Source organism: Chrysochloris asiatica, unplaced genomic scaffold (assembly GCF_000296735.1).
Source record: "Chrysochloris asiatica unplaced genomic scaffold, ChrAsi1.0 scaffold00013, whole genome shotgun sequence".
Lineage (NCBI taxonomy): Eukaryota > Metazoa > Chordata > Mammalia > Afrosoricida > Chrysochloridae > Chrysochloris > Chrysochloris asiatica.
In genome coordinates, this window is record NW_006408531.1 from 23,480,975 (window position 1) to 23,505,842 (window position 24,868).

Here is a 24,868-nt window from a genome sequence, read left to right on the forward strand (position 1 = left end):
AATTCCTGGTGCCTTGTTCTTTGCCATTTCTTTCAATGCACTTTGGACTTCCTCTCTGAGTATCATTGGCTCTTGTTCATATGATATCTCTTGAAATATTGTAGATGGATGTTGTAGAGAACAGAAATGTGAACATAATTAGTTCTTTATTAATTGTTTGTGTAGTGTAGTTCAAGATGGGTTCATGAGCCTCCAGAAATTGGGGCATTATGCTAGGAACCTGACTTTAGGTAGCTCAAAGGCTGACCACAAAGGAGTACCACTAACCACTGAGACTGTTCATGATCCCGCCTACCCAGAGGGCATGGGAACAACAGAGAATTGCACCCCTTTGCAGCAAGCCTCCAGTCACATCTTGTGCCCATAGGGTACAGTGTCAACTCACAAAAGTACAAAATGGCCAGGCTGCATTACTCCAGCCCAGGTTGTTGTTGTTAAGTGTTGTCAAGTGGTTCTGACTCATAGCAACCCTGTGTAGGGTTTCCAAGAGATGGCTGGTGAACTTAAACAACCAACCTTGCAGTTCAAACCAACCTTGCATTCCAGTGCATTAACCCACAGCGCCACACTAGTACTCCTACCCCAGCCCAGAGTCCGCTCATTTTCCTTCGTTCTCACTGCTGCTGTTCAGCTTCCTCTTCCAGTTGGCACTCAACCCACCTCTCTGCCATATCCTCTGATGCTCAGAATTCCAGCATCACCACCTGTATCTATTTCACTTGGTCTGTCATGTCTTTGTTGTAAAGGGTCAGCTCAGCGATTCTGCTTACTTCACCATCTTGCTCTAGACCCCTATGTTAGCTTTTAGATGGCATAGTAGTTCACGATAAGTTATGTTGAGACAAAGGATAATTATAGAGTTAGAAATACAACAAAGAAGAGCGAAGTTCAGACAAAGTCATATGGCCCCGGACTCATAGTCCCCTTTACAGCATTTCACAGTCACCCAACCCGCATGACTCACAACATCACTCAAAGGCATAGTGTTTTCAACAACTAATGAGAGCAAATGCTTTTCTTTAAATATACTATCTTTTATTATTATTATTATTATTACTATTATTTAACTGTGTGGTACTGTAGGAGAATCATTTGACCATAAGGCCAGTTTGAACTTCAAGGTCAGTGGTTCAAACTCAACCAGCCAATCCTTGGAAATCATATTCAGGGCCACTATGGGTCAGAACCTACTCAGTGGCTCTTAACAACAACAACAGGTCCAAATGCCCCGCTCTTGGGTCCTCTTACTTGGTGGTAATAGGCCCCTGTTGTGCTCACTTGTCTCTCTTATCTCTTATAAGATAAGAGGTGTTACAGGCCACACCCCTGGGAAACTCTCTGACAAGGCTTAGATGTTGTGATGTTGTTAATTATCAATATGTCAGTTCCGACTCATTGTTAAGTGCCATAGAGTCGATTCCGACCCATAGTGACCCTATATAGGGTTTCCAAGGAGCAGCTGGTGAGTTTGAACCGCCGACCTTGCAGTTCAAATGGCTTTGCAGTCTGACACATTAACCCACACCGCCACACCAGGAGTTCCAACTCATAGTGACTGTGTATGGTTATTGAGGAGCAGCTAGTGTATGTGAACCACAGACCTTGTGGTTAACTGTCCAGTGCTTGTCCTAAAGTGTCACACCAGGACTCCAGGAGTTATGATGGTACTAAGTATATTGAAGACCACCTTCAATGGGGGATCATCACATAACCACTACATTACATAACTGCCAACCCACGAGAATCATGGTCCTCTCAAACTGACACATACTTGAGGTGGGGTACAATTTATCCGTCACATGGTTCTATGCGTAACATTTTGAGGAACTGCCAGACTGTTTTCCAAAGTAGCCATACCATTTTACATTCCCACCAGCAGTGTATGAGGTTTTTGATTTGTCCACATCCTTGGCAACACTTGTTATTCTCCTTTGTGATTATAACTACCAAGATAAGTATGGAGCCAATAACCACACGGTCTGCAATTCAAATGCACCAGCTACTCTTGGAAAGCCTATAGTGGGACTGTGAGTTGGAACATCTCGACAGCTTACAATAACAACAGCAATAATGGTTGTAAAAGGATCTCTGGTGGTACAGTAGGTTAAAAGTTGGGCTGCTAACTGCAAAGTTGGAGGTTCAAACCCACCATCTGTTCTGCAGGAGAAAGTTGAGGCTGTGTGCTTCTGTAAAGATTTACAGTCTCAGAAACCCCAAAAGAGTAGTTCTACTATGTCTTATGTTGCTAAGTGTTGGCGAGTTAGTTGCAATTCATAGCGACCCTGTATAGGGTTTTCATACTTTGGACATATTATCAGGAGGGATAAGTCCCTGAAGAAGGATATGATGATTGGTAAGTGGAAGGTCAACAAAAAAGAAAGACACCCAATGAGATGGATTGGCACAGTGGCAGCAGCAATGGGTTCAAGCATAGTAACGATTTTGAGGATGGCACAGGATCAGGTAGTTTTCTGTTCTGTTGTGCGTAGGTTCGCTATGAGTTGAAATTTATGCAACGGCACCTAACAGAACAACACACTACACTTTGCAAAGTGGGCTGTATTTTTCCTTTTGTTTGTAAATGTGACTTTCAAGGAAAGGGCCTTCTAGTTAGCTTTCCCAATAGGCAGTTCTGGCCAAGGCACACAATTTCTTGTTCTGCCCCATAAATATTTTTTGAAACTGATCACTTGATAGTGTGTAAGCGATTCAAGGACAAAGACCATGCGTTTTATATCATAGTAAACCCAGCATTTGGCACAGCCACTGGAACACAGGGATCCAAAGTTGTTTAGTGCTGACGAGTTGGTTCCAACTCATAATGACCCTGTATAGGGTTTCTGTGGAGCAGTTGGTGGAACTGAACCAGCAACCTTGCAGTTCAAATCAAACTTATGGTCCAGTGCTTATCATACAGTGCCACACCAGGATTTTAAATTGAACTAAGAAGGCATGAATGAACCCTGGTGGCACTGTTGGGTAAGCATTGTGCTGCTAACCACAAGTTTGGTGGTTTCAAACCACCAGACACTCCACAGGAGAAAGATGAGGCTATCTTCAAGTCTGAATATATTTTCAGAAAGCCGGAGTAAACATTTTAAAGGGTATCAATTTCCTCTTAGAACTTTTGATACAGTCAATCATAAATAATCAATTTATAAACTCGAAGAGTTTATAAGCCACTCACAAAAAACAATCTAGAAAGTTGAAGGTGTTTACAAGGCTTTCATGAAGCCAACTAGTTTCAAGAAGCAAGAAGAGTTAGCAGAACAGTGTATAGTCTTTGGGATTTCACAAACCTGGGTTATATGATTTCTCTACTTGTCAACAAAGTGGTCTTTGTTCAGTGGAGAATGGGAGCACCAACTAAATAAGGTTCAAATGAGATCACTTTTTTTGTGTGGTAAAATGTGAGAGTGAGTCAAAATTTATCTACACTATTATTCTATGAAAACACCCATCCATGTCTACTGCTCATGACAACGTTGACCATGCATGTGTAATAATTCTGTCGAATAGATAGATGAGTGACAGTGGATTATGTGGCAAATCATTTGCAAATCAGCCATGGCTCCGCCTATGAAATAATCCACAGCAGACTTGGGTTTCAAAAAAGTTTGTGCAAGTTGCTTATCAAACAACTCATGGAAGAGCATAAATAGAAGTGCTTGGACATCTGCAAACAAAATTTGGACTGACATTGAAGAAAGGTAGGTTTCTTTTTTAAAAAATCATTACTGGTGATGAGACATGTATTCATCACTGTGAGCCTGAGACTAAACAGAAGAGTACAGAATGGACACACCCTGAATCACGGACCAAGAAAAATGTCAAAAGTCAACCATCAGAGAAAGGAAACAAGTGGAAATTGCTACAGTTTGATGAACTTGACCAATATTTATGGATGTAGTAGCTCAAAATACCAACTGAGAAGGAAGGAGTCTTCACATCAAGGATTAATCCTATCACTTCTGTATACAGGCTTGATAGGAAGGGGGAACTTAGACATTGGCTACTTAAATGGGGGGCTATAAAGGCATGAAGTGACATGCTTACAAGTTTTCAAGAGGGAGTTTAGTTTCGGAATGTGCAATGGAAGGTAGAATCCCCACTGAATAATTTTTTTTCATTCTGTCTAGATGGGTCTGGTAAAAAGAGATGGAGATAAGATTCTCATGATTCAGTAGTGAGTAATTGTTATCATGAGTAATTGCAATTGTCACAACTGTAAAGGTAGAAGTTTTGTAACAAAAAGGGAGAGTAGTTAATCTTAAAATCCAGGAACAGAGGACCTTTGGACCATCAAGGGAGAAGAACATGAGCGGACTGTGGGACCTTATCCAGAGAAGCAGTGACACCAGAGATGGAGGCAGAAACGATAACATGGAGAGACAGAGAGCAGCTGAGGACTCTAGACTCATGGAGAGGGAAAGGCTGTGTGCTGGCAGCCAGGATACAGGCTTGCAGAATATGCCCTTTGATTGTTTAAATTATTATATATTACTGAGTGTTTTGATTTACATCAAGGGAAAAAAAAATCAGAGGGAATACAAGCAAATATTGTTAAATGGTGATGCACAGAGGGGATTGTAATCATTGCAGTGAAATGAAATACAATAGAATGAGTGTAAAACCGGTGTTCTCCCATGTAAACTATCACTATAGTCACAATAAAAACTTAAAAACAAACAAACAAACAAAATGTCAACCATCAGCTTGAAAATTGATGCTTACAGTTTTCTGGGATTCTCAAGGGCCAGTATTGAAACACTATCATGAGAAAAGTCCAACAATGAACAGTGCTCATTACAGTGAGATGCTCAATGAAGGAGTTGAAGCCTAAACTTCAGATTAAACATAGAGGACTGCTATGCAAGGACATTGTGATCTTGTATGACAATGCTCATCTGCATACCTCTGCCCACACTGTTGACACTCTGCAAAAATTTTGCTTTGAGGTTTTAAAACATCCTCCCTATAGTCCTGATCTTGCTTCTTTGGACTTTCACCTGTTTGGTTCTCTGAGAGCAGCCCTGTGAGGACGGAGATTCACCTCTGATGAAGAAGTGAAGACAGCAGTCCATTCGTGGCTCACAGTTCAGCCTAAGACATTTTAAAATAAGGAAATATGAAAGCTTGTTGACAGACAGACAAAGTATATTACAAAGCAAGAAGATTCTCCGGTGAGTAGTATTCAATCTGACTAGGCGGAGCTGATGCAATGAAATACAGACGGGTCTCTTGTGATACAATAGTGAATAATTGTTATCAGGACTGTTTGTGAGGGTCGGAAATGTAAAGGTAGATGTTTTATAGCAAGGAGGGGAGTGATTAACTTTTCAGTCTAGGAGCGGAGGTCCCTAGGACCATCAAGGGAGAAGAGCAGAGAGCGGGACCCTACCCAGAGAAGCAGTAATGCCTGAAATGGAGACAGAGATGATGATGTGGAGTGATGGAGCAGCTGGAGACTTTAGATCCAGAGAGGGAGAGGGAGAGCAACTGTGTGCTGAAGACCTAGGGGAAGAATTGCATGGAGGGGATTTTAACCATGGCAATGAGACGATATACGATAGAATGAATGTAAAACTAATGTTCTCCCATGTAAACTATCACATAATTCACAATAAAACATTAAAAAAAAAAGCAAGGAGATTATGTCTAAAAATGATGTATTTGTGTTTTCTAAAAGTTAATTAAAATAAATCCACAGAGCATGGATACTTTTTGACTACCCTCGAACATACAACATAAAATCTGTCCATTTTCAAGTGTGCATTCCAATGGTATAATTCCATTCATGATGTTTTGCAACCATCACCACTTTATTGATTTTGAAAACTTTCTCATTACCCCAAACAGAAACTCTGTGTCAATTAAGGAGTAGTTTTCCTTCTCCATTCCCCTCAGTTTATGATAAACACTAATTTACTTTCTGTCTGTATGCATTTGACAATTTTAAATATTTCATATAAATTGTTGTTGTTAAGTACTGTCAAGTCAGTTCTGAGTAGGCCTGTACAGAGTTTCCAAGGAGTGGCTGTAGGGTTTGAACTGCCAACCTTGTGGTAAACAGTCCAGTGCTTATCCTATAATGCTGACAAAAAATGAACACCCAACCATCCCTCCCACAACACTCTGCTTTTTAGGGGGTGCAGTAATTCATTGCAATGGTCATGCAGTACTCAGACATCACACTCAGAGTTATAGGGCTTAAAAGGGGTCATTGTTGCTGTTGAGTGCCATCGAGTCACTTCCAACTCATAGCAACTCTGTATAGGGTTTCTGAGAAGCAGCTGGTGGATTTGAACTACCGACCTTGTTGTTCAAACTGACCTTTCTATCCCTTCTTTATCCTGCCAACCCACACTAGGACTCCACAGGCTACAAATACAGGATCAGAAAATGCTCAGGGCACAGTAGTTCCAGCCAGCCACTGATAAATGCCCAGAGGACACACCACTCTACCATAAACCTGTGAGTCAGCAAACCTAGCTTCCCCACTTAAGTGCCATTAGACACCCCACTCTAGAAGCAAGTTTTTGTCCAATATCACTCAGCTTTACTTGATTGGTGGGCTGGGAAGTCCACTGCTCAGTCTCCTGCTCTGGTTCTTGGTTCTGCTACTGCTGCTCCTCTGCCATTCCTCCTCACGGCTATCCATCCTTGGGTTGAGGAGTCTCCAAGTGCAGGGGATCTCAGGATCCAAAGAATGTGCTCCACTCCTGGTTCTTTCTCTTTGATGGTAGTAAGATCCCCCTCCCCACCCCCACTCTTGTTTCTGAGATGAATCATTTTAAGCCTATGAGAGAGGTTAAAGTTTTTTTACAATTACAATGAACACCCAACCATCCCTGCTAACATCCATGGAGTCCTGGTGTGGTGCTGTGGGTTAATGCGCCAGACTGCAAAGCCGTTTGAACTGCAAGGTTGGTGGTTCAAGCTCACCAGCTGCTCCTTGGAAACCCTATACTGGGTCACTATGGGTCAGAATCGACTCGACGGCACTTAACAACAGCAACAACTGCTAACATCCATAGCTGAACACACGTCTTCCATCCAGATTATTTGCAGATGAAATAAAAAAGGTTTTTAGCCTGCAAGTTTACCTGACTTTAGATTTTGAAAAGTTTCTAGCAATAATGAAAATGAGGTGTGTGTGTTCCAGCGGATGAACTTGGCATTCCACAAAAAAATACTAGTGTTCTCTGACACATCACAGTTTTCTTGGATGACAGGTGATATGAGTTCTTTCCTGAATTTTTGAAAATGCCCTTTCTTAGGGGAGGGATTATGAAGGGTTTATCTTTAGCTTGTGATGGATATTCTTTGGGGAAAGCTTTTCTTTGCAAAGCTGCACTTGATTTTTTATCTATACTACTTGAAATGAGTGTTTTCTCTTTCAGTACCTAATGAGGCATGAAATCTGATAAACAGGCAGTAGTTTCCTAAATGTTATTTTTAAAATGCGTCACTAAAGCTTTAAATATATGTGAGCCGATGTTTTGCTTATGCCTGTGAGTATAATTATACATTAGTCATGGTTTCATGCATATTTAAAAATTATTTTAATGATAATTTGTTTGTTTGTTTGTTTATCTTCTACAATGAATGCTCTTATTCCTTCTGCTCATGTTCACTAAATAGACAAGATTTCAACAGGTTGATCCTTAATACTTTTAACATAATCTTTATGTGCACAATAACACACATAGTTCAGATAAAAGATTACACAATTATGTATGCATCTTAACCCAGCAATTAACACAGAGAATGCTCAAAAGACATGTGCCAGCCAATTTCCTTATCCATTAATACAAGTTCCTATGGATGTGTGATTCGTCTTCTTACTTCCGGTATGTCTACATCTTTGCAGTCTAAGAGCTCTGGGGTAGTCAGGACCAGTCAGGGCCTTTGCAGTGCCTGACTGAGTAAGTGGTCAACAGATGTTCACGACATGAAAGAACAGGTGTTTAAACATTTTATGTTCTGCTTAATGCATTTTTCCTTTCATGTAACACAAAGGGCACCATGAGTGATGAACTACGTTTTGATACTACATCTCAGGTCAGTGGAGCAATGAGGATCTCTCACAGTGAAGTCTCCCACCACCTCTCAACACTTGGGTGTATAGAACACTCCAAACTAAGGGTCCATGTTTTGGAAATACTACACATTAACTTTAGTCCCTGATTAGTTACTTTCAGTATACATTAAAAATCAAGTCTAATTTTGTCTAACTCGAAATGTTCATTGTGTATCATCTATGACATTATGAGAAACACCTTAGGAAATACTTATTTAAAGATTTCTTACCAAATCCAGGATTTGTTCAACTGAGTGCATCCTATGTGTTAGGCACTGATGATATATTGATGAGGGAAGACTCTCAAGACTCCTATTTCATGGAGCTCACATCCTAACAGGGAAGAAAAATAACACATAAGGATGGCATTACATTAGTATTTTAAAGGTTATAATGAAGATTAATAATACAAAACAAAAGTGAGGAACGGATAGAATGAGTGCTATGTGTGTCTTAGTAAACAGGGGGATGCATTTTCAGGGAAGTCCAAGTCCTTTGAGCAGAGACCCCCCCCCCCAAAAAAAAAAAAAAAAGAATATCACCTCACTGAGCTAGAATTTAACCTGCCTCAGTGGAGAGTATCTTTGAGTCCAGTCAGAGAGGATCTGCAGAATCATGGGAAATTGGGTATAAGTGGATATGACTGATAAACAACTCTCTGACTTCTAACCATTTCCATTAACTCTAACATTTGAATTCAGAGAGACCCAATGTAAGCTCAATTTCCAATCTATTATGTCTCTGTTTCAGCCCAATAAACCAATACCCAAACCCACCATGATCAAGTCGATCTGACTCCTAGGGATCTTACAGGACAGAGCAGAACTGCTCCATTGGGTGTCTGAGGCTCTAAGTCTTTGCTGCAGCAGAAAACAACAGCTTTCTTAAGTGGAGAGGCTGGTGGTTTTGAATTGTCAACTTTACATTTAGCATCCCAATGTCAAACCCACAGAGTCACCAGGAGGGAGAAATAAGACTTTCAGAGAAATGAGTATGGAGATTGACTCTGGAGAAGTTCACAAGTATTAGGGAGTTTCAAAAAGTTTGTGAAAAAAATAAAATTAAAAGATAATGTGAACTTTTTCATGAAATTTTTGAAGCACCCTTGTACTGAACGGGAGGATTTTGAAAGATGATTGGAAATTCACCTAAAGAAGAATGGAGGGAAGATTAAAGGACATTCACTGCATGGGAAATTAAAGGAGATATGAGTAAACATTTTGTTATGGGAGAGAAAGAAACAGAACATGGAGTTCCTGGTGAGAAACGGTGAGCTAGATACTGTTACAGATGAAAGGGGGAACCTTTTATACTATCAAATTAGCAGGGCAGTACTTATTAACCTTGACAACATACCGGATTTATGTAATTTTATGTATTAAGAACTTACCTGGGAATCTTATTAAAATGTAAGTTCTGATGTAATGTGTCAGATATAGGGCCTGAAAGTCTACATCTCCACCAATCCACCAAGTAATGACAGTGCCATTTTAGAGATTTACTTTGAGTAACAAAACACTAAACTAAAATGAATACCTGGTGAGGAGAGCAGGGGGAACCCAGGCATCAGGCATCAGTGTTTTTTAGAGTTTAACAGGAGTGAAATGCATCATATGAGCCGAGAACCACCGATATAGTCGTGGGGAATAATCAAAGAGCTTCAAGCAACGAAGTGATGTGGTCAATTGTGCTTCTTTTTTCCCCAACAAGTGACATGTGGAGAACAAATTGGGAAAAATTAAATCAGAGGAGGAAGAAGACCCAACAGGATGCTAGAGTAAATTTTAAGCAAAAGATCATGAGGGCCTGAACTGAGACCTTGGTATTGGATGTGAGAAGGGTATTTAAATATAAGATTACTAGGACTTGTTGATTAGTTAATGTGAAGGAGGATGGGGGTTTTGAAAAGGTGGTAAACTTTTTACTCTATTTCTGGTTTTGGTGATGCCATGTCCAAAATAGCGTATTATGAAGGAGATATTCAAAAGATTAGTCTGTAAAACTGAATTTGATTTTTAAACAAAGAGGAAATCTGTTCTGTTAAAGCTAGGGTTTCTTCTTATTACTGAGTTGTTGTTAAGCGCCATCAAGTCTTTCTGACTCAGAGCAACCCTGTATAGGGTTTCGAAGGAGCAGCTGGTGAGTTTGAACCGCCGACTTTGTGGTTCAAACTGACTTTGCAGTCCAGCGCATTATCCCACAGCGCCATACCTGGACTCCTCTTACTACTATAGTCCATGGTATATATTAGTAACATTCTATATAATCCTCAGCAGGAGACAACCTGAATAATAAATAGTAGAACCACTTAAGAAAAGAGCCTTATCATATTTGTTTAATGAGTCCAGTTTTCTGCATTTCGCAGTGAGCCAGGACAGAATGCCCTTATCTACTATGATCCTGATGTAGCACTGTAGGATCAGCACTGGACTTTGAACCACAAGGTTGGCAGTTCAAACTCAGCAGCTGCTCCTTGGAAACACTCTATAGGGTTGCTATGAGTTGTAACTGACTCAAAGGCACTTAATAACAACAACCTATAATAGAGCCCTGGTAACTCAGTGATTAAGTACTTGGCTGGTAACTGAAAGGTTAACAGTTCAAACCCTTCAGCCACTCCATGGCAGAGCAATGTAGCAGTCTAACTCCATTAAGATTACAGCCTTGGGTAGACAGGAATGGGCAACTTGGACATTGGCTACCCAAAGTGGGGGGGCTACAAAGGCAAGAAGTGAGTGGCTTACAAGCTTTCAAGAGGGAGCCTAGATCCAGAGGGTGTGGAGGAAGGTAGAATCTCCACTGAGCAGTATCCAATCTCTCTGGGCAGGGCTGATGAAAGGAGATGTGGGTAGGTCTCTTGTGATACAATAGTGAATAATTGTTATCAGGATTGTTTGTGAGGGTTGGAAATGTAAAGGTAGACATTTTGTAGCAAGGAGGGGAGTGGTTGACTTTGCAGTCCAGGAGCAGAAGTCCCTAGGACCATCAAGAGAGAAGAGCGGAGAGCGGGACCCTACCCAGAGAAGCAATGACTTCAGAGATGGAGGCAGAGACGATGATGTGGAGAGATGGAGCAGCTGGGGACTTTAGACCCAGAAAGGGAGAGGGGCTGTGTGCTGACAACCAGGGGACAGGCTTGTAGGGTATACCTTTTGGTTGGTTGATGATGCATGGAGGAGATTGTAACCATGGCAATGAAACGATATACCATAGGATGAATGTAAAACTAATGTTCTCCCCTGTAAACTATCACATAATTCACAATGAAACATTAAAAAAAAAAGATATGCATGGACAGGTGTGTTCTCAAGGAGTAGCCAATTGTGAGAGGGGTAATAAACAAGCTAACCACCCCCCCCCCCAAAAAAAAAAAAAAAAAAAAAAAAAAAGATTCCAGCCTTGGAAAACCCATGGGACAGTTGTATTCTGTAACTGCAGTGGTGCCATGAGTTGAAATATTTAACAGAATGCAATGCTGTTTGGTTTTGCGCCATCTTCGTAATTTTTGCTATGGTTGAACTCCTTGACACAGTCTCCATGTTCATCCATCTTGAGAGTCATTCTCTCCTACACTGACCCTCAACTTTCCCTGGCCTGATACTCCTTTCTAGGACTCGTCCCTTCTGAAAACATGTTCAAAGTACCTAAAAAGAAGTCTTGCCATTCTTCCTTCTAAGGGGCATTCTGGCTGTACCTCTAAGACAAGTTTGCTCATTCTTCTGACAGTATATTGTATATTTAATATTTTTTGCCAGCAACATAATTCAAATGCATCATGTCTTCTTTGGTCTCCCTTACTCATTTACTGTGATAAAACCTCACTGCTGTCAAGTTGATTCTAACTCATAGCAACCCTATGTTGTTGTTGTTGTTGTTAAGTGCCTTCAAGTCGGTTCCGACCCATAGCGACCCTGCACAGGGTTTCCGAGGGTGTAAATCCTTACGGGAGTAGAAAGCCTCATCTTTCTCCCGCGGAGCAGCTGGTAGTTTCGAACTGCTGACCTTAAGGTTCGCAGCCCGATTCGTAACCACTACGCAACCAGAGCTATAGGGCCATGTAAAACTGCTCCATAGGGTTTCCAAGGTTACACATCTTCAGAAGCAGACTCGCTTTTCTTTCTCCCACAGAGTGGTTGGTGAGCTTAAATTGCTGACCTTTTGTTTGCCAGCCCAATGGCTAGCCTACTGTACTAACCCAGGGCTCCTTTTCTGTGATCCGAACTAAACCAAATACACTGCCTTCAAGTCAATTCTGACTCATAGAGACCCTGTATACGGTTCCCGAGGCTGTAAATCTTTACTGGGACAAAAAGCCTCATTTTTCTCCTGTGGAGTAGCTGGTGGGTTTGAACGGCTGACCTTATGGTTAGCAGTCCAGTGCTTATCCTACAACAGCCCCAAGGTTCCCTTACTGTGATTGTTGGTGATAAATTAGGTAGGTTACTTGACTCCCTTCAGATGGAAGGCTATGATTCTTATGAAGCTTCATTTGTGAAGGTACTATCATATCACAGTCTGTGTTGATGCAAAACTCATGAAAGACCAAATTGCTGAAGATTTTATTTCATGGTGGTGGTGGCTGTGTGCCGTGGAGTCGGTTCCGACTCATAGTGACCCTGTACAGGGTTTCCGAGGCTGTAAATCTTTACGGGAGCAGAACGCCTCATCTTTCTTCCGCAGAACAGCTGGTAGTTTCGAACTGTTGACCTTGCATTTCATAGCCTGATTCGTAACCACTATGCTACCAGAGCTCCTTATTTTATCTCATAAGGTACCTAAAACCAGTACTGTGGACCAGGTTTGAGAAATAACATTTTAAGTGTGGCAGTGGAAAGGGAATTCTAAACTACAAAATTGTGCAGTAGGTTACTGAGTCAGAATACACTCAGTGGTACCTAACAACAACAAAAACTACAAAATCATAGTACTGAATCATGTTGCAACAAATGAAGTGTTACGATTTCTTATTATTTATTAATAAAGCTCTGGTAGGGTAGTAGTTACGAATCGGGCTGCGAACCTTAAGGTCAGCGGTTCGAAACTACCAGGCGCTCCATAGGAGAAAGATGAGGCTTTCTACTCCTGTAAAGATTTACACCCTCGGAAACCCTGTACAGGGTCGCTATGGGTCAGAACCGACTCGAAGGCACTTGACAACAGCAATGGTAAAGTGAGATCTGGGAGGAGCCATGGGGGGAGGAGCCACAATAAAATAAAATGACAATCCAGGAACAAAGAGGACTCAGATACCTTCACAAGATAATGGTGATGTGGCTGTCATATTAGTAAGTGTAAATCTTGAAGGTAAAGGTCATGTGCCTGCATCTCCGTCAATGCAGAGAGAATTAGAGAATCAAGGAAAATAGAAATTAATTGTGCTTTGTTTTCATGATTATTTGGGACCCCAAAGGCTCCTAGGTCCTTGCATCTCGAAGTGGCAGTCCAGAACAATGAGGGTTTAGGAGGCATTTGTCTGTCTAATGTGTCTGATGCTATAAGCTTTTTGTGTGTGACTGTATGTCCGCATGTGTTTTGTGTGTGATTATATGTTCGCATGTGTTCCACATATGCATTTCAGAAATTAAATTACTATTGAAATATCAGACATAGATTGGCAGATGTGAACATCCAGAGCTATGAACCATAAGCTAAAAGGAAACATCGAAATGCTGAGAATGTGGAGCCAACAGAAGCATGCTTCCTCAGTACCATCAAAAAACCAACACTTCCGTCCTAGTCTTAAAATGATATTGTTCAATATTTTCAGAGTTGAAATCGATGCTTGCTCACTGGCATTTGTCTCTTGTTGAGCATTTGAAAACATCGTGTTTATTTTGTACTATTAACAGTACAAATTCTTACCAATGTAAGGCAAAGGTAAGCCTAGGTAACTGACACAGGAAACCCAGACACATTTATACCCTACTTGTGATTAGGTAGAGTATGCAAAGTTTAGTCCTGATTTTGAAGCTCTGTATCATAATATCCATGTCTTTCCTAGGGCAAGATTGTGGAAAAAAAATTATAATCCTTTTTATTATATTCGGGTAACTTTTTTTATTTCCTGAAGTAAAGACTTTATGATCTGTCTGTTTTTCTTTGGTTACTTCCTGAAGTGAGTAAAGAATTTATAGTCACTTTCTTTTTCTTTAAACCACTTCCTGGAGTAAGGAATTTATGATAGATAACTTTCTTTTTCCTTAAACTACTTCCTGGAGCAAAGACTATGATCGTTCTCTTCTTTTCGTAAAGTAGGAATGTGCATGTGCGCCTTAAAAATTTGAACTAGCCAACTGGATAAGGGTCAAAACCCTAGCCAATAGGGTGAGACACAGCCTTGAGACTCGCGTCAGGGAGTGGACTGCCCACTCGGTGTGCTTGCTAGCCTATTCGTGTATGTACAGCTATGTGCACGCACCCTCTTGCAGGAGTAAAATTTTACTTTGCCAAGGTAATTTAGTCTCACCAAGTGTCTTATGTGACATCGAATTCATTTCTAACAAGATGACAACAAGCTTTATAAACTGACTTTAAAACATCTTCTAGTTTTATTCCATTTCTTTTTATATGTTCCAGAAACATTTAAGCTTTTCAGTGTTGATGTGGCCACATACTATTCAATTTCATATTTGTTAACATAAAACTGGGTCCTGATTAAGATCATTTTCAGTATATGAAGTAAGTCTGTAAACCTGCGTGTGGAAAGACTAAAATGAAAACAGTAATCACAGAATAGAGTGGCTTGGGACAAAATCTTTCAGTTTGGTCCCTGGAACGCAAAACCTTTGTCAAGGTTTCTCTTCCAGTGGGGAGAGTTGTGTGCCATTGGTGATAATTCAGATGCCAAGATGAAGCCTATGAGGCAGAATGGCTGTTCTTCACAGCAAAGGGTTCTGCTTGGTCCTTGCTCTTTTCCTGGGGGATCAGAAAGTGATACCATTTTACTCAACTAGAACAAGGAACGTTTTGCTGTGAAGAACTTCTTTTCACTAACATATTGACTTGATGTTTTGCAAGTCAGTGGATCCTTTGCCATGGATAGGGTGTTTCTAATAAAAGGAAACTCTCCTTTCAAAAGATGGCATTTATATGTGTAAAAATGCAGATTAATGGAAGTTGAGACTAAATTTACCTGTTATAAAATGTTCCGTTTAATGTTTAAATCTGTCAACATTCCTGAATCTTTCTTTAACACTTTCGCTATAAATTGTTTCAACTCAACAAAGACTGAAAGAAAGTTTAAAAAGTCATATGTTCACATTTCTGTCAGTGAAGACAGAAATTAGAGACAATAGCCAGCAAGTATTTGAATACCCATTGGGCCATGGTTGAATCAGGCAGTACGCGGGGATTGGACAAAGAAGACAGCAAGGCTGGGAAAGTAGGGGAGTCTTCATCGAGGGAAGCGGGCTTGACATGAGCTTAGACTAAAAGGGAAACTAAACACACACTTAATGTGCTATGTGGATTTTAGTGAGTTGGAATCGAATTGATGGCAGTGGCTTGTTTTTCTGGGAGTTGTAAATTGGAACTTGGTAGGTAATTCAGGGCCTGCCTGTAGAAATGATGCAAGAGTTGTGAAGAAAAAAAAAGACCAGGAATTTGCTTTTACGCAAGCAGTTTCTAAGGAGTAAATGGAAAGAAATCAATATGCCAGTCTAAGGAAAAGCAGGAAGGAGTGATATGTTGGACATTTGGAGCATAAACAGGAGGTTTACCAGGGTAAAGAATGCAATAAGGAGTCAATTAAATATTCTAAACTTTACCTAGAGCAAATCAAAGTCAGTCCAGTCCGACTCCGATTTTTTCCAGTTGGCAAAAATCATTGCACATTAATTCTGCCAAGCGATGTTATACACTGGAGATGAAACAATAGTCTGTGTTAGTGTAGCTTCTGCATCTCCCTACCAGGGCTCAATTTCGGTTCTTTTGTGCATTGACATTTTCGCTTCTAGAGCTGGTGTTCACCTAGACCTGTTTTTTTTTTTTTTTAATTAAATGTTTTTATTTTGGATTGAGTGAAAGTTTACAGGGCACATCATCAGCTTCACATTCAACCATTCATATAGCTTGTTTCATTACATTGATTATTATCCCCTCCATATATCATCAGTTAACAGTGTTTCTCTCTATCCTCTTTAGCTTTTTTTTTTTGGATGCGGGGGGACTTGCCTTTTTGGAATTTACAGTCTCAGCTTTTAGGGAAGGTTTTTACATTTGTCTGTGGATATCCAGGGCTCATGTATGAGATTACTAACAAGCATTACTGAATAATCAGATGAGGGACAGTTTGCTATGTCTACTAGGTAGCTAAAGTCTGATCCTCAGAGCCTATGGTTTGGACGGTCAACAACGCTTGGGCCCACAGGGGCTTGACCTTCTGACCGGGTCTGCACGGTCTGCATCAGATTCCTCCTTATTTATTGTTTGTTTAAGGGACACTGCCCGTCTTAGGCGGTCAGTGCGAATTCCTCAGTCTTACCAGTCATTGAAACTCATTGCAGCATGGCAATGGCTCTGTCTTAAGTTGCCGAGGTTCCACGTGATCCTTACCCATCTCTGGCCACACGTCCAGCATAAACAGCCACCATCTGAGGAAGGCAGGGAGGGAGGAGATCGGCTGGGGACCCCATACGCAAGATGTTGCCAGCCCACCACCTGCTCTAAGGTGACCAAGCAGGATCACTATGCTGAGGTTCAATCAAGTTCTTAGGGGATCTTACTCTCTAGCAGGGGTAGCAAATTAGTAGCCACTCAGTGCTCACTTTGAGAATTACTTGAGCATGTAGCTGATGAATATCCACAGACAAGTGTATATTGTTCCACAACCTCCCAAAATGCTGTTGGATTAAGTTCCAATCAAGTTCTGGATTACTGAAAGATAACACAAATCTACTTATACCATGAATAACCTTAGTTGGGAATGTAATCTGGATATATTGGATCTTATTTCCCTTAAGCCATCTTCCTTTCTCTAAAGCATTTAGTCTGTTTCGTAAACCTTTGTCTATTTACTCTTGGGTCATATGAGCGAAACTAATAGACCTATTTTTGATGTTGGTGGTGGTGTGGATTTGGGTCTGGCTCATAGCCGTCCTGTACAGGGTTTCCAAGGCTGTAAATCTTTATGGGAGCAGAAAGCCCCATCTTTCTCCCATGGAAGGGCTGGTAGTTTTGAGCTGCTAATCTTGAGTTTAGCAGCCCAACTCATAACCATTAGTGTCCCTTTATTACAAATACAAACTCTACTTTTGAATTGTGTGCTTAATGGACTCCAATTCATTGATTTAGTCCATGGTCAATCAGAGGAATTAACTTGCTTTTAAAAGCTGTGATTGTTGGATTAGAGGTGTGATGTTTTGGTGACCACAGTTTGGTTGAGAGGGCTGGCTCTGACATGGGTACAGAAGTATTAATGCTTTTTTAGTTTGGCAGTGTGTTCTTTTCTCCGTTATTTACGTTGTTGTTAGGTGCCATCGAGTTGGTACCGACTCATAGCAACCCTCTATGCACAACAGAATGAAACACTGCCCAGTCCTGGGCCAACCTCACAATTGTTGCCACGCTTGAGCCCATTGATGCTGCCACTTTGTCAGTCCATCATGCTGGGGGTCTTCCTCTTTTCCTCTGACCCTCCACCTTACCAAACATGATATCCTTCTCCAGCGACTGGTCCCTTCTGACAATAGGAAGACTGTAACTGGTTCTCTGCCCAACTACAGTTTAATAATGCTATTATGAATAATCTTAATCTCACAGCAAATATATATATTTTTTAATTTAATGAGTAGGAAATGGTTTTGCTTGTAGTCAACTGCTTTCAAATTAGATTGTATTTTTAATTTTCAGTGAATCATTTTCGTGTGTAATACTTGTTTTTGTTTGCATTATTATGTATAGTTTTGATTCTTGTTACTTCTAAAATGCCTTGTTAAATTGTTTATGTAATCAAAAGGAAAATTTGATTCCTTTTATTTTGCCAAATGACTCTATTCAGAGTAAGATGGAGTATCTGACTTTGATAGAGTCTGTATGTGTCTAGCTGTGGTCTGGGTTTTTGGTAGAAACAGTAAATACATGCTGAGAGTAATCCATTGGTTAGAGAGTAGACATGTGTCAAACTGGATGATGGGGAAGGCAATACGTAAGAACACTAGTAAAATATGCTCACTGGGAGTAGTCTACCGTTCAATAGCTAAAGGGCAGCATTTACCTAAGGGAAAAGTTCAGAAGGGTTGGAACAAAGGCTGGAATGGAAATAAGTATCACATAGGGGAAGAAAGATGTTTCATGGGGGTGGAGGGATTGTGATTTATTGAAATGAAGCAAAGTATATTGTTGTTGTTAGGTACCATGGAGTCCTTTCCGACTCATAGTGACTCACAGGGTTTCCGAGGCTGTAAATCTTTACGGGAGCAGAACGCCTCATCTTTCTCCCGCAGAATCGCTGGTATATTTGAACTGCCGACCTTGAGGTTAGCAGCCTGATTTGTAACCGCTGTAAATCTTTAATCAATTCACAATAAAAAGTTAAAAAATAATTCAAAGAAGAATACCATGTTCTATAGGTGTGGCACTGGAGGATAAAGCACTGGACTGCAAGGTTGATTTGAACCATAAGGTTGGTGGTTCAAACTTGTCAAATGCTCCTTGGAAACCCTATACAGGGTTGCTATGAGTCAGCAGTTCGAAACTACCAGCTGTTCCGCCAGAGAAAGATGGGGCTTTCTGCTCCCGTAAAAATTTACAGCCTTGGAAACCCTGTGCAGGGTCTCTATAAGTTGGAACCGACTTTACGGCACATAACAACAACAACAACAACATGAGTCGGATGGCACTTAACAACAATGACAATGACAGTCCCTAAGGAGCCCTGATGACACTGTGTGTTAGATATTGGGCTGCTAGTCCCAAGGTAAGCAGTTCAAACCCACCCAACGATCCATGAGAGAAAGATGAGGCTGTCTGCTCTTATAAAGATGTACAGTCTCAGAAACATGATATAGGGTTTGGTTTTGTGGTGTTATAGAGCCTCTACCATAACACAATGCATAGAAGAGACATATATATAAGGGAAAACTCTAGAACAATATGGTAAAAGTTATACCAAACCCTATTTTATGGCATTGGATTATTGAAGTTATTTATTGGTATCTAAGAAATGTCCTGGTATGGCGCTGTGGGCTAATGCGCCAGACTGCAAAGCCATTTGAACTGCAAAGTCGGCAGTTCAAGCTCACCAGCTGCTCCTCGAAAACCCTATACAGGGTCACTAGGGGTCGGAACCGACTTGACGGCACTTCACAACAACAACAAAGAAAGAGATGACGCTATTAGCTGTGTAAGAGATGGCAGCTTCAAAATCTGCAGGGAGTATGCCGCTAACTTTTAACTACTTGAAACTTGCTGGGGAAAAAGAGATAGATGCTAAGCTCTTGTACTGAAACCTAGCTTAACGTCTTTTAAAATCCCAGGGAAGGCACAAAGTACGGCCAAACAAAACCCATATTACTTCATAATCTGTGACCTAAGTAGGTAAGAAAGAGATGATTTGACTGCGTGAAGTAAAATACCCAAGATAATAGAAAGTTGAATGAGGTAGGGATTATAGAAGAGTAATTGGTATATATACCGACTCCACGCTACATAACAACAACAACATATATAAAGTTGTCCTCGAGCCGATTCTGATTCATGACAATCTCATGTGTGTCAGAGTAGAAGTTTGCTCCATAGGGTTTTCAGTGGCTGATTTCTTTGGAAGTAGGTCACGATAGCCCTTTCTTCTGCAGTACTTCTGAGTGAACTTGAACCTCTAACCTTTTGGTTAGTAGACAAGAACATTAACGGTTTTTACCACCCATGGTCACCAATCAGTAGTGCGTAGATCCCTGATAAATACTGTTTGAAGAAATGAAATTCATTCGATATGAAAAATAATTTTGACTGAAATAAGACAGCATGTAGCTCTATTGAATCAAATTCTAATTATTTGTGTCCTTATTTTAGCCAGAACATAATTTCACCATGGATGAAGTAACTGCCAAAGGGGAAAAGAGAAGGAGTTTATCATAAGAAGAGTGCTTTTTTATTCTCCTAGCCCAGGATCAGGCAGTGTTTCGTTCTGCTGTTCATAGGGTTGCTATGAGTCGGTACCGACTCCTCAATGGCGCCTAACAACAACATTCCACTATTGCTCATGCATTCTTATAAATGCAACCTAAGATTCTAAGGGCATTTTGGCCTTTTCAAAACTCATCAGTATGTTTTTGGGGGGAACCACTAAGCAACCTTGGTATCATAATAGGTTAAGCATTGGCCTGCTAACTTCAAAGTCAGCTGTTCAAGTCCACTAGCTCCATGGGAGAAAAATGAGGCTTTCTGCTCCACAGGAGAAAGAAGATACGGCTTTCTGCTCCTGTAAATAAAGTCTACACAGAGTCAGAATTGATTCAGTGGTAGACAGCCACCACCACCAAGACCCCATGGTTGTAGAATTTAACTTACTTAGGTTATTATAGGAAATCTGTCTTTTTTTTTAGTCTACTCTGGTTTGCCTCTATTCCTTGAATCAATCCTGTTAGTGAAATGATTAAAAGCCACCTAGTATTTTTATTATAGGTTCTTCTTATTTTTACATACTTACTCAAAAATGCTTAAGGTTTTAAAGTGGTTCTGATATTTAATTTTGTCAACAACCTTACTGAGCTCTAAGTTACATAACATAAAACATGTCCATTTGTTGTTGCTGTTGATAAGTGCTGCCCAGACAGTTCCTACTCATAGAACCCTGTTTAGTATTTCCAAGGAGCAGCTGGTGGGTTTGAACTGCTTAACTTGCAGTAAGCAGTCCAGTGGTTATCCAACAGTGCCACAATAGGACAGGCTACAGCTATTAATTTTAGCAAATTATATGGTTGTGAAACCATCGCCACAATCATCTATGAACAGTTTCATCACCCCAAAAATTTCTCTTATACCCTTTTGCATAGGACTGGAGAACCATCAAACAATATAATTAATATCAAATGCAAGTAAAATTTTTCTGAAGGTCATTATAAAATAGTGACAACAGTACATCAACAGGGAGCTGTCAGAAATTCAAGCTGGGTTCAGAAGAAGACAGGAAATGAGGGATCTTATTGCTTGCATCAGATGCATCTTTGCTGAAAGCAGAGAATTCCAGAAAGATGTTTACTTGTGTTTTATTGATTATGCAAAGATATTTTACTCTGTGGATCATAATAAACTATGGATAGTATTGCAAAGAATGGATATTCCAGAACACTTAATTGATACCATGAGGAACCTGTACATAGACCAAGAAGCAGTCATTGGAACAGTACAAGGAGATATTGAATGGTTTCACATCAGGAAAGTTGTTTGCCAGGTTGCATCCTCTCACCATACCCTTCAGTCTGTATGCAGAGCAAATAGTCCAAGAAGCTCAGTTGTATGAAGAAGAATATGGCATCAGCATTGGAGGAAGTCTCATTAACAACTTGTGATATGCAGATGCCACAACCATGCTTGCTGAAAGAGAAGAGGACTTGAAATACTTACTGATGAAGATCAGAGACTACAGTCTTCAGTACGGATTGCACCTCAATGTAAAGAAGACACAAAATGAAACAAACAAACAAAAACTCACACATAACAAATATAATCATGACAAGCAGAGAAGAGAATTGAAGTTTTCAAAGATTTCACTTTGCTTTGATCCACAATCAATGCTCATAAAAGCAGCAGTCAAGAAATCAAAGGACATACTGCATTAGGCAAATCTGTTGCAAAAGCCTCTTGAAAATGCAAAGATGTCAGTTTGAGGACTAAGGTACACCTAACCCAAGCCATGGCATTTTCAATTGCCTCTGATGTATTGTGAAAGTTGGACAATGAATAAGAAAGACCTTAGAAAAATCAATGCATTTGAATCATGGTGTTGGAGAAGAATGTTGAAAGTATCATGGACTACCAGAAAAACAAATAAATCTGTTTTGGAACAACTATTGGATTGCTTCTTAGAAGCAACGTTGGAGAGACTTCATCTCTTATACTTTGGACACGTTATTAGGAGGGACCAATCCCTAGAGAAGGACATCATGTTTGGAAAAGTGGAGAGTCAGCAAAAAAGAAGAAGACCCTCAAGGAGATGGACTGACATCATGGCTGCAACAGTGGGCTCACACATAGCAATGACTGTGAGGATGAACAGGGCCAGACAATGTTTAGTTCTAGTATGCATAGGATCACCAGGGGTCGGAACCAACTCTATTGCATCTAACAATAATAACATGCCATTTTGTAGTCACTATCCAGTCCCACCTCTGATGCTAGGCAATTACTGGTCTGTTTTCTGTAGCTATGCTTTCCTATAACATTTTCTAGCTTTGCCATCTAAATGGAATCATAAAATATCTGATAACATATTTAAAATTTACAAATTTGCCTTATTAAAATAGTCAAAGACCAACTAAATTAGGCAGATCTTCTGTTTCATGATGAACAGCAGCAAAATCAATTAAAGGAGGAATTCAAAAACATCAAGTGCTGAGTCTTTATCATATGCCTCATTTGCATTACTGAATTGCAACTCCTTATTTTTCATTTATTAGTTTTCCTCTCCAGTTTTGAGCTACACTTTACATGTTGTCTTTTCAAAATATATGAGTTCCTATGTGTCCCAATACCAGGTTTTATTCTCAAGTCTGTATTATTATTATTATGAGTTTTATTTTCAGAACTAAAAGTATTTATGTATGTGCAAAGGGACAGTGGGCTCTCAAATATTTGTGGATTGATAGGTGCGGGCTACATAGATGACTTCCAAATATTTAGGTATCAGGAAGACCATTTGTAGCATGCGTTCCCAGGACACTGAGGGTTAATAATGTGTATATATTAGAACAGAATTTAAAAACTCGTGGTTTTGTTTTGTTTTAACAGAAGGAATGTGAAGCATGCTCTAGCAAGGACTAAAGCCTTACAATGGACTAAGTCCTATGTTTTACCGGAGTTTCCCTATGATGTCAAATGCATGTTAGCAGAACAGAAATGTCCTGACCACAGCATGAGGATACGGATGATTGAGTTTCTCCAGGCTGACATGACTAAGTATCTGGAAGGCTCACTGTGAGTAATGCTGAGTCTGTTTACAGAGTAGACTAGAAATAATTTGCTATCAGTTCTCACCAATTTTGACACATTGATAATAATTTCATCATTGTCCAATACCTGAATTTTTCCTAGAAAGCTTAATTTCTTTATTATGTGGCAAGATTTGGGAACAACAAATGTGATTTACACTCAACTTGAAAGGAAGGAATATGGTTATTTTGAAGTGAACCGTTTTCTCCTTATTACGGTGAACAGGTATCCAAGTACTCAGCAGTACAACGATGTGGTCAACACCCTGCTGCAGACCCACCCTTTCCTGGATGAAGATGGCTGTGCATTTGTAAGGGACCATATGGTGTTATCTGTTAATCCCATCATGTCTTAAATGATATTCTTGCATGATTGAGCGATTTTATGTTTCACCCCTCTCTCCTCACCCTCTTGGTCTCTGTCTTCATTTGTCTAGGTCTATCTGCTTCTCTGTACGAATCGGTGGTTACGAATCAGGCTGCGAACCGCAAGGTCAGCAGTTAGAAACTACCAGCTGTTCTGTGGGAGAAAGATGAGGCTTTCTGCTCCCGTAAACATTTACAGCCTCGAAAACGCTGTACAGGGTCGCTATGAGTCGGGACCGACTCCATGGCACATAACAACAACAACTGTCTGCTTCTCTGACTCTTTCTTTGTTTTGTTTTGTTTTTGCTCTGTTTGGTCTTTGAGTCTCACTTCTTCACTTTCCTTAACTCTGTTTTATTCTCTTCTTACTGTCAGTCTGTGTTTCTCTCTTTGTTTTGATGTCCCTCTTTATTTTTAGCTCTGTTCTTTTTGATAGTTTCCTTATTTGTCTTCAACTCTTTCTGCCTATTGTTTTATTGCCTCTCCCTATCATCTCTCTCTCTCTCTCAAAGCTATCTGGAAGTTGGATAGTACATCTGCGGGGAGGGGAGTGTCTTTAGGAGATGTGATACCTAGAAACAGAAGGGCTGGTACTGTAATTAAATCAATGTAGAGTGTTTGTTATGTTCTGATTAGACCCAGCGGAGAATATGTCTAGTTTTGACCTTCAGTCTCACCAGGCCCTCTCACACACACTGATTTAAAAAAAAGAAAAGAAAAGATTCTAAGCCTCACTGGGACAGCCATTCTCAACTCTGGCTATGTATTTAGACCTCCAGAGATTCTGATTTAATTGGTCTGAGCATGGGACCATGATATTAGCATTTTTAAAGTTCCCAAGGTGATTCTAACGTTCAGCAGTGGTTGAGGATCATTGCCACCAAAACAACCAGCACAATCTTTTCTGTCTGGAACTGCCTGTTGTTGTTGTTGTTAAGTGCCGTCGTCGACCGTCAGACTGATGAGGCTGACAAAACTGCTGCTAAAAATTACTTCTGCACAGAATTAAACATCCCAGCTAATCAATGCTACGGTGCATAGAACTAGTTGTGTTTTTAAAAAAGAATTTAAAATTACTGTTTGTGTTGTTGTTGTTGTTGAGTGCCGTCGAGTTGATTCTGACCCATAGTGACCCTGTATAGGGTTTCCAAGGAGTTACTGGTGAGCTTGAACCACTCACCTTGAGATTCAAACAACTCTGCAGTCCAGCGCATTAACTCACAGTGCTACACCAGGACTCCACTGTTTATGTAAGTTATACATAATTCAAAA

At 40.3% G+C, this 24,868-nt stretch overlaps 1 protein-coding gene across 1 annotated transcript in view; it reads left to right on the forward strand.

The window, feature by feature from the left end:
• Window positions 1-24,868, forward strand: part of SAMD3 (sterile alpha motif domain containing 3) — a 91,225-nt gene that overhangs the window by 8,974 nt on the left and 57,383 nt on the right. Inside the window, 2 exon segments of the mRNA XM_006878364.1 lie at window positions 23,030-23,215; window positions 23,456-23,540. Coding sequence (XP_006878426.1) covers window positions 23,030-23,215; window positions 23,456-23,540 — 271 coding nt within the window.